This window comes from Larus michahellis, chromosome Z (assembly GCF_964199755.1).
Source record: "Larus michahellis chromosome Z, bLarMic1.1, whole genome shotgun sequence".
NCBI classification, from domain to species: domain Eukaryota; kingdom Metazoa; phylum Chordata; class Aves; order Charadriiformes; family Laridae; genus Larus; species Larus michahellis.
The window spans coordinates 12,140,474-12,153,417 of NC_133930.1; the positions used below are offsets into that span (position 1 = coordinate 12,140,474).

General features: G+C 56.8%; 1 protein-coding gene across 2 annotated transcripts; it reads left to right on the plus strand.

The window, feature by feature from the left end:
• Nucleotides 1-6,637: 6,637 nt before the first annotated feature.
• Nucleotides 6,638-12,615, plus strand: LOC141736322 (gamma-secretase subunit Aph-1b-like). Of its 2 annotated transcripts, XR_012584939.1 has the most exons (8): nt 6,652-6,867; nt 8,573-8,743; nt 10,238-10,311; nt 10,481-10,603; nt 10,939-11,066; nt 11,323-11,446; nt 11,685-12,093; nt 12,180-12,595. XR_012584939.1 is itself a non-coding variant. In XM_074570347.1 (7 exons), exons 1-7 carry the CDS (start codon nt 6,755-6,757, stop codon nt 11,720-11,722), a joined length of 771 nt encoding a protein of 256 aa, XP_074426448.1. In that variant the 5' UTR covers nt 6,638-6,754; the 3' UTR covers nt 11,723-12,615. The 2 variants fall into 2 exon arrangements, 1 of the variants encoding a protein (XP_074426448.1); XM_074570347.1 differs by having other exon boundaries at nt 6,638-6,867; nt 11,685-12,615.
• Nucleotides 12,616-12,944: the final 329 nt, after the last annotated feature.

A 12,944-nucleotide genomic window follows, 5' to 3' on the forward strand; every position in this document is an offset into this window, starting at 1 on the left:
CAGGAAACATAATTCATACTGACCCCTTGCTGAGCCAGGCCATTGCCCCAGCGAGCGGCCAGAAGGGATAGCTTTCATTATCTACTTTCCTTTATTTGCTGTGCCTCTCTGCTCCGGAAAGGAGGGTGGTGAGATTGCATCTCTTTCCTGCCCAGGTGCTGCTGGCCTCCTGCCCTCCCCCTGGCCCAGAACCTCTGGTTTGTGGCTCTGAGGCCTTCTTCTACAGGGAAACAGCTCCCCTTGCATAGGGTGCTCATTTTCTGGTTGTCCTCCCTGGGTGCGAGACCCGCCGTGACCCACAGCCTCCCACCCTGGATGTGCTCAAGGGAAGGACTGTGCACAGCTGCCCTGCTGAGCTGGACCTGTGCAAGTATATTGGAAGCAAAAGGAAGACCAGAGAAGTTGTGGGCCCACTGTTGAATGAGACAGGAGCCATGGTGACAGAGGATACGGAGAAGGTGGAGTTACTCAATGCCTTCTTTGCTTCGGTCTTTACTGCTCAGCCCAACCCTCAGGAGTCCCAGGCATTGGGGGAATTAATGGGGAAAGAAGAAGACTCCCCTTGGGTTGAGGAGGATCAAGTGAGGGATCAATTAGATCAATTAGATATTCACAAGTCCATGGGCCCTGATGGGATGCACCCAAGAGTGCTGAGGGAGCTGGCAGAAGTCATTGCTGGGCCACTCTCCATCATCTTCGAAAGGTCCTGGAGAACAGGCAAGGTGCCTGAGGACTGGAGGAAAGCCGATGTCACTCCAGTCTTCAAAAAGGGCAAGAAGGAGGACCCAGGGAACCACAGGCCGGTCAGCCTCACCTCCACCCCTGGAAAGATGATCAAACAGCTCATGCTGGGCATCATCTAAAGGCATGTGGAGGAGAAGAAAAGTATCAGAAGTAGTCAACATGGATTCACCAAGGGGAAATCATGTCTGACTAATCTGATAGCCTTCTATGATGGCATGACTGGATGGATAGATGAGGGGAGGGCAGTAGATGTCTACCTTGACTTAAGCAAGGCGTTTGACATGGTCTCCCACAGCATCCTCATAGAGAAGCTTAGGAAGATTGGGCTTGATGAATGGACAGTAAGGTGGATAGATAACTGGTTGAAAGACAGAGCTCAGAGGGTGGTGATTAGGGGCACAGAGTCTAGTTGGAGGCCAGTGACTAGTGGTGTTCCCCAGGGGTCAGTACTGGGTCCAGTCCTCTTCAATATATTCATCAATGACCTGGACGAGGGGATAGAGTGCACCCTCAGCAAGTTTGCTAATGACACAAAGCTGGGGGGGTGGCTGACACACCAGAAGGCTGTGCCGCCATACAGAGAGACCTGGACAGGTTGGGGATCTGGGCAAAGAAGAATCACAGAATCACAGAAACTTCAGAGTTGGAAGGGACCTCTAGAGATCATCTACTCCAACTCCCCTGCTAAAGCAGGATTGCCTAGAGCACATTACTCAGGACTGCATCCAGGCGAGTCTTGAAAATCTCCAGAGAAGGGGACTCCACAACCTCCCTGGGCAGCCTGTTCCAGTGCTCTGTCACCCTCACTGTAAAGAAGTTTTTCCGTGTATTTGAACAGAACTTCCTATGTTCTAACTTGTGCCCATTGCCCCTCGTCCTGTCACTGGGAACCAATGAAAAGAATCTGGCACCATCCTCCTTCAACCCACCCTTTAGATACTTGTATGCCATAATAAGGTCTCCCCTCAGCCTTCTCTTCTCCAGGCTAAAGAGTCCCAGCTCTCTCAGCCTTTCCTCATAAGGGAGATGCTCCAGTCCCTCAATCATCTTAGTTGCCCTACGCTGGACTCGCTCCAGTAGTTCCCTGTCCCTCTTGAACCGGGGAGCCCAAAACTGGATGCAGTATTCCAGTTGTGGCCTCACCAGTGCAGAGTAGAGGGGGAGAATGACCTCCCTCGACCTACTGGCCACACTCTTCCCTATGCAGCCCAGGATTCCATTGGCCTTTTTGGCAACAAGGGCACATTGTTGGCTCATGGATAATTTACTGCCTACCAGGACCCCCAAATCCTTCTCCTCAGAACTACTTCCCAGCAGGTCCACCCCTAACCTATACTGGTGCTTAGCATTCTTCCTCCCCAGGTGGAGGACCTTGCACTTGCTTTTGTTGGACCTCATTAGGTTCTTCTCTGCCCAGCTCTCCAGCCTGTCCAGGTCACGCTGGATGGCAGCACGGCCCTCCGGAGTGTCAGCCACCCCTCCCAGTTTGGTATCATCAGCGAACTTACTGAGGATACACTCTGTCCCATCATCCAAGTCATTAATGAATATACTGAACACAATTGGACCGAGTATTGACCCCTGGGGGACACCACTGGTTACAGGCCTCCAACTAGACTCTATATGCCGCTGATCACAACCCTCTGGGTTCTGTCACACAGCCAGCTCTCGATCCACCTCACCGTCACCTCATCTAGCCCATACTTCCTCAGCTTCCTAATGAGGATGTTATGGGAGACAGTGTCAAAAGCCTTGCTAAAGACAAGGTAGATGACATCTACGGCTCTCCCCTCATCCAGCCAACCAGTTATAATATCATAGAAAGCTATCAGATTGGTCAAGCATGATTTACCCTTGGTAAATCCATGTTGACCACTTCCAATGACTTCCTGTTCCTCAACGTGTTTGGAGATGACATCCAGAATGAGTCGCTCCATTACCTTCCCAGGGACAGAGGTGAGACTAACCAGTCTGTAGTTCCCTGGGTCCTCCTTTTTGCCTTTTTTAAAGATTGGAGTGATGTCAGCCTTCCTCCAGTCCTCATGCACCTCTCCTGTTCCCCATGACCTTGCAAAGACGACGGAGAGTGGTCTAGCAATAACATCTGCCAGCTCTCTCAGCACTCGCAGGTGCATCCCATCAGGGCTTATGGACTTATGGATGTCCAGATTGGCCAAGTGGTCTCTGACTGGGTCCTCCTCAACTGAAGGAAGATCTTCCTCTCTCCAGACCTTCCCCCTTGCCTCCAGGGTATGGGATTCGTGAGAGGCAGCTTTAGCAGTGAAGACCGAAGAAAAGAAGGCATTCAGTAGCTCTGCCTTCTCTGTGTCTTCCACCACTAGGGCACCCGTCTCATTCATCAGTGGGCCTACATTTTCCCTAGTCTTCCTTTTTCTATTGATATACTGAAAGAATCTCTTCTTATTGTCTTTAACTGCAGTGGCCAAGCTGAGTTCTGATTGAGCTTTGGCCCTTCTAATTTTCCCCCTACATAGCTTTGTTATATCTTGATAATCCTCATAAGTTGCCAATCCCTTTTTCCAGAGAATGTAAGCTTTCCTTTTTTTCCTGAAGACCAGCCAAAGCTCTCTATTTAGCCAGGCTGGTCTTCTTCCCTGTTGGCTCGTTTTTCAAGACATGGGGATGGCCTTCTCCTGTGCTTCTAAGAGCACCTGCTTGAAGTATGACCAGCCTTCCTGGGCACCTTCGCTCTTCAACTCTGCCTCCCAAGGCAGAGAACCTTATGAACCTTATGAAATTCAATAAGGACAAGCATAGGGTGCTGCAGCTGGGGAGGAATAACCCCATGCACCAGTAGAGGTTGGGGGCTGACCTGCTGGAGAGCAGCTCTGTGGAAAGAGACCTGGGAGTCCTGGTGGACAACAGGTTGGCCATGAGCCAGCAATGTGCCCTTGTGGCCAAGAAGGCCCATGGCATCCTGGGGTGCATCAAGAAGAGTGTGGCCAGCAGGTCGAGGGAGGTCATCCTCCCCCTCTACTCTGCCCTGGTGAGGCCACAGCTGGAGTACTGTGTCCAGTTCTGGGCTCCCCGGTTCAAGAAGGACAGGGAACTGCTGGAGAGGGTGCAGCAAAGGGCTACCATGATTAGGGGATTGGAACACCTCTCTTATGAAGAAAGGCTGAGGGATTTGGGTCTTTTCAGTCTGGAAAAAAGATGGCTGAGGGGGTATCTTATCAACGCTTATAAATACTTAAAGGGTGGGTGTCAGGAGGATGGGGCCAGGCTCTTTTCAGTGGTGCCTGGGGACAGGACAAGAGGTAATGGACACAAACTTGAGCATAGGAAGTTCCACCTAAACATGAGGAGGAACTTCTTTCCTTTGAGGGTGGCAGAGCCCTGGCACAGGCTGCCCAGAGAGGTGGTGGAGTCTCCAACTCTGGAGACATTCAAAACCCGCCTGGACACATTCCTGTGCAACCTGCTCTAAGGTGACCCTGCTCTAGCAGGTGGGTTGGGACTAGATGATCTCCAGAGGTCCCTTCCAACCCTATGATTCTATGATTCTATGAAGAGCTGGAGCTCCTCCTTGGGTCTGTCTTGCTTTTCGGCAGCACAGCAGCTGAGCCATTCCATGGTTTGGTCAAAACACCTTCCAGGCATGGGCTTGTGTGGCTGCAAAAGGAACAAGAGTGTAAAACCACCTCTTCTCCAGGAGCCTGCACCCGGCACTGCAAACAAGCCAGCCCTGCACTCCTATCAGGGTGCGTCCCCAGTGCCCAGCCTCTGGGTGCCCTTCGCCTTCCTGCTGGGACAAAGAGCCCTTTCACGCCCAGTGTTTTCCCCTGCTAGCTGCTGCAGCCTCCTGGTTTGGACCAGCCCATTTAATTTAACTATTTACACCCCACCGCAAGGGCCTTTTTTTACCACTGAACTTTCTGTGGTTTGGCAGTGGCTGCTGTTCTCAGGTGATGCTCTGCCCCAAAGACATGAGCCTGTCTTTCATGGTTCAGCAAAGCTTTGCATTTTCTCCACCCTGCCACCCATCTTCTTCGCCCCAGGTCCCTGCAGAAAGATGCAGGCCAGGGGAAGCTCTGGGAGGCTGGGGCACAGCAGCTGGAGCTGCTGGCGGGGGAGCTCAACCTGGCAGCTCGTCTCCCCACATGCGTCACTCTGGTCCACACTGAGGTCCACAGTGCCTGTCCCCTCCTCTGTTCCTCCCACTGCACCTCTCCCATTGAATGTCAACCTTTGGATTTGTTTATCTGACAGACCGAAGATCTCCATGACGAGCGTTCAGCCCTGATGTGGGCTCCCACCCCATTGATAAACCACTACATTAACTTCCGGCAGCCTCTCATCTCCGCTCTCTTCTCTGCTTTTCTCATCATTCTGCTGCCTCATCTGATCTCTGAATCCTTCCTGTTCAATAGCCTTGAACTACATGCTGGAGGAGAGGGATGACACAAAGAGATCTGAAGAGACATTTTGAGGAGACAGACACAGACCACGGTCACCCCTCAGTCCGTCCCTGCATTTACAGCCCCGTACGTTCGGGTGAGGGTGGGAAACGCCACCTTGCCAAGCTATGTGTGTTTTACAGGGCTCCGGGTGACTTCAGAACAGGTCAGGCTGCCTAAAGCCAAGGGCCGCACAAAGCACTCAGTTACCAAATTGATACTACTAATTTGTCGATCCCAGCAGAGGACAAGGCAGCTGGAGGAAAATGCTAATGGCTATAACCACGCGGCGCTGTCTCATTTCTGTGCAAGTTCCATACACCCTGTATGCAGCGCGTGGTACCACACCTCACACTGGGGCTGCACTGCCTGAGCTGTGAGCACAGTGTGGGCAGCGCAGGAGGAGCGTGCAGCCCCTGCACCACATGCTCAGGGGCTGCAGAGGGTCTGGGAGCAGTGCCAGAGCTCCACTGTAGAGAGGTAGGCCTATAGTGGGGTTACAGGGAGCTACAGACCCTTGGGGACAGCCAGCACACTTCAACCAACCGCTGGCACCCTTGGCTGGCCCAGATCCTGGGGGGCAGCACATGTCCCCCTTCAATGAGGGCACTGGTGACAGGGACAAGCTCCCCTGGATGCAAGCCATGTCCCCATGGTACAGGCCGTGTCCCTCCATGACAGGACCAGGTCCAAGCCATGCAGGCTGCATTCCCCTAGTGCAGGCTGTGTTGACCATGTCAGAACCAAGTTACCCCCGGTGACAGGCTGTACCCTCCCATCCAGCAACGTAGGCTATGCCCCGCCAGTGCTGGCTGTGGCCCCTGTCACAGAATCAGGTCTCCCCTGTGACAGGCTTGAGCCCCACAGTGCAATCTGTGCCCACCCATGTCAGGACCAAGTTACCCTCGGTAATAGGCCGTAGCCCCCCAACCCGCAGTACAGACCACCACATCCCCCACAGTGCTGGCTGTGCTCCCTGCCACAGGACCAGGGCCCCCTGTGATATCCCTGAGGCCTCCAGTGCACACCATACCCCGCCATGACAGGCCCAGGGCCCACCCTGTGACAGGCCCAAGCCCCTCAGTGCCAGCTGTGCCCTGCCATGACACGCCCAGGCCCCTGCAGCAACAGGCCTGAGGCCCACAGTGCAGGCCGTGCCCCGCCATGAAGGCCTGGGCCCCCGCAGTACAGGCCGTGCCCCACCGTGAAGGCGCAGTCCCCCCAACACAAGCCGTGCCCCACCATGACAGGCCTGAGCCCCCCAGTGCAGGCCGTGCCCCGCCGTATCAGGACCAGGGCCCACCCCGTGACAGGCCTGGCCCCCGCGGTTCAGACCGTGTCCCCCTGTGACAGACCCCCGCTCCCCGCCGGTGATAGACGCGAGCCCCCGCCGCAGGCCGCGCCCCGCCATGACCCGCCTCAGTCCAGCCCCGCCCCCGCGCGCCGCTTCCGGCGGCGGCGGCGGCGGCGCGCGCAGTCGGCACGTGACGTAGGTCGCTCCCGGAAGGGCGGGAAGGGGGGAGGGGGCAGCGGGGCCGGGCCGGGCCGAGCCGCCGGGTCCCGTCCCCGTCCCGCGTCCCCGTCCCGGCGCCATGACGCTCGCCGTCTTCTTCGGGTGTACCTTCATCGCCTTCGGGCCGGCGCTCGGCCTCTTCCTCTTCACCATCGCCCGCGACCCGCTGCGCATCATCATCCTCATCGCCGGGTCAGTCCCGCACCGCCACCGAGGGGAGGGGTGGAGGCACTGGTACCGGTATCGGTACCAGTGTGGCACCAGTAGTGCTGTTAGTACCAGTATGGGCGCTATGGAGTACTGGTACCAGTGTCGCTGCAGGTACCAGTACGGGCGTGAGGGGGGACTGGTACCAGTATGGGCATGACAGGGGCCTTGGTACCAGTGCCACTGCTGGTACCAGTATGGGCATGAGGGGATACTGGTACCAGTGGTGTACCAGTGTGGGTGTGAGGGGGGACTGGTACCAATACCAGAACTGGTGCCAGTATGGGCATGATGTGGGCCTTGATACCAATGCCAGTCCTGGGTATGGGCATGGGGGGATACTGGTACCAGTGCCAGTAGTGGTACCAGTATGGGCGTAAGGGGATACAGGTACCCATGCCAGTACCTGGTACAAGTGGGGGTGTGACAGGGGCTCTGATACCAGTGCTGGTACTGGTATGGGCATGAGTGGATACTGGTACCAGTGGTGGTACTGGTACCAGCATGAGCATGACAGGGGCACTGGTACCAGTATGGGCATGAGGGGGTACTGGTACCAGCATGGGCATGACAGGGGCGCTGGTACCAGTGCCGGTGCTGGTACCAATATGGACGTGAGGGGCTACTGATATCAATGCTGGTACTGGTACCAGTATGGGTGTAACATGGGTGCTGGTACCAGTGCTGGTGCTGGTACCAGTATGGGTGTGACAGGCGTACTTATACCAGTGATGGTGCTGGTACCAGCATGGGTGTGACAGGGGCGTGACTGGTACTGGCAGAGGCACAACAGGAGGACCAGTACCAGTCCCATGGTGGGTACAACACAGGCACCAGTACCCACACTCATACTTGTGCTATTGTGGGCACAATGGGGGCACCGGTTCCAGTACCCATACTGGTGTTGTTGCTTGGATGACAGAGGCACCAATATTGTTTCTCTTCCTGGTGCAGTTGTGGGCATGTTAGGGTGGTCGTGGTCATGACGACCTTGTCATCACCAGATCATCATCACCAGATCCTTGTGAGTGTGGCAGGGGCACCAGTATCCAGACTTGTACTGGTACCATTGCAGGCACAGCAGGAGCACCAGTATTTGTACTGGTACCATTGTGGGCATGATGGGCACCAGTACTGGTGTTCATACTGGTGCCATTTGCACAGCAGGGGCACCAGTACTGGTATAGTACTAGTACCATTATGGTCATCGCATGGCGTGGGCATGATGTGGAGGACGCTGGTATCCGTAACGGCATGGGATCGGTGGAGAGCTGGTACCAGTACCAGTTCCAGTGCAGGCTTGGTAGTGGTACTGGTGCATGCATGAAGCAGGGGCACTGGTACCAGTACCACTGTGGAATCAGCTGGAACTGATACCAGCATGGATATGAGACAGACACTGGTACTGTTACTGGTGTGGGCACAAGGTGGGCACTGGTGCCAGTTCTGGTTACCAGCGGAGGAGTGCAGGCACAGCAGCGGTACCAGTACAAGCACCACCTGCCCAGCACTGGTGCCAGAATGGTGCTGGTACTGGTAGGAGAGTGGGCAAGGCCGGGGCACAGCTGCCAATGCTGGTACCAATGCAGAGAGGTGCAGGTATGGTGCTGATGGTCACAGGCATGGCACCAATACCGGCACTGGTCCCGGCACAGCACCGGTGCCAGCAGGCTCTTGCACTCTCTTGCAGGGCTTTCTTCTGGCTGGTGTCGCTGCTGCTCTCCTCCCTCATCTGGTTTATCGCGGTTAAAGCCAGCGACCCCCGGGATGAGCCTTTGCAGAAGGGGCTCTTGATATTTGGGGTGATGTTCTCTGTGCTGCTGCAGGAGGCCTTCCGCTTCCTCTACTACAAGCTCCTCAGGTAAGGCCATCTCCTACTCTGCTCCAGTGCTGCCAGGTGGTCCTCCTGGCAGTGGTGGGTGTTGGGTTTCGTCTGGGAGCTCCTGGGCGGGGGGGGATGCCAAGCGTGGCACCAAGCCACTTCAGTCCTCGCTGGGAGTGCATGGGTGGTACCTGTGTTAGTATCTTGACCTCTAGTGGTTTTCGAGTGGTGGAGCAGAGCAGCCCTAAGTCTGGAGGACCCAGGGCTAAGGTGGCTGGTAGCATCTCCCTGACTTTGGGACAGGTAGGCTGTGGGTTTGGGCTGCTGCAGGACATGTGACATCCTCTCTGCTCCGGTGGCTAGCACCAGCAGTGCTCCCGCAGCTCGGGGGATGCGAGGGGGGTGTCAGGCACTGGGAAATGCCTTCTTTGCTGCACGGGGGCAGAAGGGTTAGGGATCTGCCCTGGCCTCCTGCCAAGTCTTGTTCCTTTCTTAGGGACGGTTTTGTGTGAGCAGGGACCGCCTGAAGGTGGTTTTGCGGCTCTGTGGGGTGGCACATCGCCACGGGCCCCATGCATGGTGCCCTGGCCAGCCCAGGGCAAAGTCTCAGCGCAGCCTCAGCAGCTCCCGGCCTCGCTGCTGACGCTGGCCCAGAGCATGGGCTTTTGTGCCGCCTGACAGGTCAGCACATGCTGCACTCTGTACTGCATTCAGATGGATGGATGGGCAGACAGACTGGGGCTGGGCAGGCAGACAAGGGAAGGCAATGCTGGCGTTGACATCTCTCATACACCCCAGCCTTCCCGGCTGGGTGCTGGCGAGGGGCTAGGGTAAGGCTGGTGAGACCAGGTATATGGGCTTGCACCGCTGCCTGCAGCAAGGCACTGCTGGAGGCAGGCAGGTAGAGGGTAGCAGAGCTCCACGGAGCGGCCTCTAACAAAAAACACTGTGGTTTGGTCACCCTGAGGATCTCCAGTTGCAAGTGCTGCTGCCCTCCCTGGGCAGAGGAGCCCTCCGGCATCTTCCTCACCTGCCAAACCTCTAGTTGATAAAAATTATGAAGCTCACCTCTCCCAGTTTCTCCCCAAAAAGAGAGCTAGCTCTTTGAGGTCTTCCCTGCACCCTCTCCTTTTTTTTTCAATATCTTCTAAGAGTATAAATGCGGAGATCAGGTACACCCTCCTGCCATGTGCCTCCCCCACTGACGCTGGGGCTGTTCTCCATGCGGAGGTGCTGCTTGCTTTGCACCCAATGTCCCTTTCACCTCAGCCCTGCTCCACGGGGCTGGCTGGCACTCATATCCACCTCTGGAAAATCTTTCTGTGTCGCTTCATGTGGTTTTCACGTGCCTGGTCTATCCAGTGGTTCAGGGCAGTCATGCAGACACCGTGCGTGTTGCGGTTTATGATGGGGAGGTTACTAGGAGGGTAGGATGATGCAGACCCCGGTTCCTGCCCGCTCCATCCTGGTGCTGCGCTCTGCCTCAGGAGGTGGCTGGGCTGTGCCGGGCTCTAGCATGCTCTCACCCCACAGGAAGGCCATCGAGGGGCTGGTAGCCCTCAGCGAGGACGGCTGCTCCCCCATTTCCATCCAGCAAATGGCATATGGTGAGTGCTGTGCAGAGTGGGGCACCCCAACCACGGGGCCAGGGACAAGCCTGGGCAGGGCTGGGCATGGTGCTGGTGGGAAAGGGAGGTTTCTCACACCGAAGATGGTTAGGAGGTGCCTGGGTGTCCCTGGGTGGCTCAGGACCTGACAGTGTCCCTGTCCTGGCAGTGGCTGGTGTGGGCTTTGGGCTCATGAGCGGCGCTTTCTCCATGATCAATCTCCTGGCAGACGCATTAGGGCCCGGCACCGTGGGCATCCATGGGGATTCACAGCTCTACTTCCTGACCTCAGGTGAGTGACCAGCATTCTTCACCCTACCACAGAGGCAGCAGCCCTGGGGGACTGGGGGCACAGCTCCACTGCTCTATGCTGCACCCCTGAATTGATCCCCATATGCATATGAGCCCCCTATGGTCTCCTGCCGCTTCTCTCTATGCCAAACCCAGTGATCCTCTCTGCTCCTCTCCCCCATCTCTCCCACACTCAGGGTTTGCCCCAGTGCCTCCCAGTCCAGCCCAGCAGTGCCACTACTCCCCTTTCCCATCTTCTCTCCATCATTCCCTGAGCCTGTGGGCTGGGCCAGGATGGGTGGCTCCCTGGTGACACTTGTGTACCATTCCCTGCAGCTTTTATGACCATGGTGCTGATTTTCCTTCACACCTTCTGGGGGATCCTCTTCTTCCACGGCTGTGAGCACCGTCGCTGGTGGGAGATCATGGCAGTCGTTGTCATGCACCTCGCCGTTTCGGGGTCGGTGAGTAGCTGGGAGCGGAGCTCTGGGCTGAGACTTGTATTCGGGGATGGCTGTGGTGCGTGCTGTTCGCCATGCCAGGTAGGGAAACAGCCTTTGGCACTAGTGAAGCGGTTGGGTTTGGGGGACTTGCGGCTGGCCCTTGACAAACAGAATCCTGGCGGTGGTGTCCCCTGTCATTAAGGCGGTGATGCTGCCACTCGTTCATCCCTGTCCTCTCCCACCTGCTCACCCTCCCCTCTCCTGCCTCTCTCCTCAGACGTTTTGCAACCCCCTGTACGTGGGCAGTCTGGTGCCCTCCTACCTGGTGATGGCTGCTGCTGCCACCTGGGCTTACCTACTCTCGGGGGGATCTGCCCAGAACCTGCGGCGCTTCCTGCTCTGTAAGTCCTGCTCCATAAAGGGGATGGGGGACCTTGTGGGTCCCTTTGGGTACCAAGAGCAGTGCTGGGATGGGGAAAGGGTGTTACCAGGGCTGGAACAAGGGCGTCATCCCTTTGTCTGCCAGACTGGAGGAGAAGCTGGGTTTCAGGGCCATGGTTGGGTTGTTGCCTCTCCTGAGGGATGTGGATGGGATAAGGAGCCTGGTGAAAACTGTCCCCCTCTTCTTTGTTCCTGCAGGTCTAAGGAGCGGAGCCAGCCCCCAGCCAGGATCCTGAGACCCCGCAGGATCTTCCTGTCCCCGGCCACCCCTGCCCTTCCTTCCATCCCGGCAGCAAGAGCAACCGTCACCTTCTCTGCAATATCTTTTCTCCTGAACTGGGGGGACTTTGGCCAGTGGCAGCCAGCCAATTGGTGTGGCTGGGGCTGGCTCACTCTGACACCCTTTTGGGAACCCCTGGAGAACATCTCAGTTTTGGGGGACCCAGCTTTGCTGGCCCTGCCACGAGCGGAGCCCCAATTAGCCTGCTTGGGAAGGAATGCTACCTTGGACTGCTGGAGGCCTGAGCCCAAAGAAACCCATTGCTTCTCCCCCTGCTGCAGACCATGTGCCGGAGCCAGGGGGGCCTGCATCACCTCCTCACCGCAGGTGGAGGAAGTGGCTTTGCAAAGCACCGCCACACTCTGGGTCAGGGCTGACTGCTGTGGTGCTACTTTCTCCACCTCTTTGCCCAGCCTCACTGCCCCGGGAGCCTTGGCTCCAGTGCTGGACTGCAGTAGCTGCAGTGAGCCAGCATCCTGGCGCAGGGAGGATGGTGGTGGAGTGACTTGAGGGGATTGACAGCACCCAGGACAGGAGGGGGACGGGGAATAGACAGTACCTAAAGGACCTAGTGGACATGGAAGGTGGTGGAGGGCTCAGGAGGAGATGCAACCCTGCAGCTGGTGCCGGCACATCTTAGGGAGGGGGTTCAAGGGGCCAGTCCAGTGGGTCATTGACCTCTTCTGCACTTGGATGGGGATTTCAGGCGGGCACCAGCCCTGATGCGCTGCCACAGGGCTGGGAGGGAGAAGCTGCCATCGGGCTCAGGGCTGAGAAGGCAGTTTTATCCATAATGGGCTTTTATACCAATAAAAGAAGTACCACAGACAAGTGGGGCTGTGTGGCACCAGCAGTGCTGCCCTTCTGGGGAGGGTGCAAGCACTCTGCGGCAGTGGTGGCAGCGGCTTGTGCTGGTGCGACTCATCTGGCAGTTGCAGACCTCCATTACCTGGAGGTGTTGCTCCTGCTCTGTCCATGCTAACAGGGGCTGGGCTCTAGTTTCACTGCTTTGGGGTGGAGGCTGCTGAGAGCTGGAGACCTGCAGGTTCCTCCCCTTCTCCAGGACCTGACACATTTCTCTTGGTTTTGGCAGCGCCATAGAGCTCACTGGGGCTTGGCTCCAGCAGCACTGGAGCCACCAGGAAAGGTGGGAGGCAGCAGGGACCACTCCAGCTACG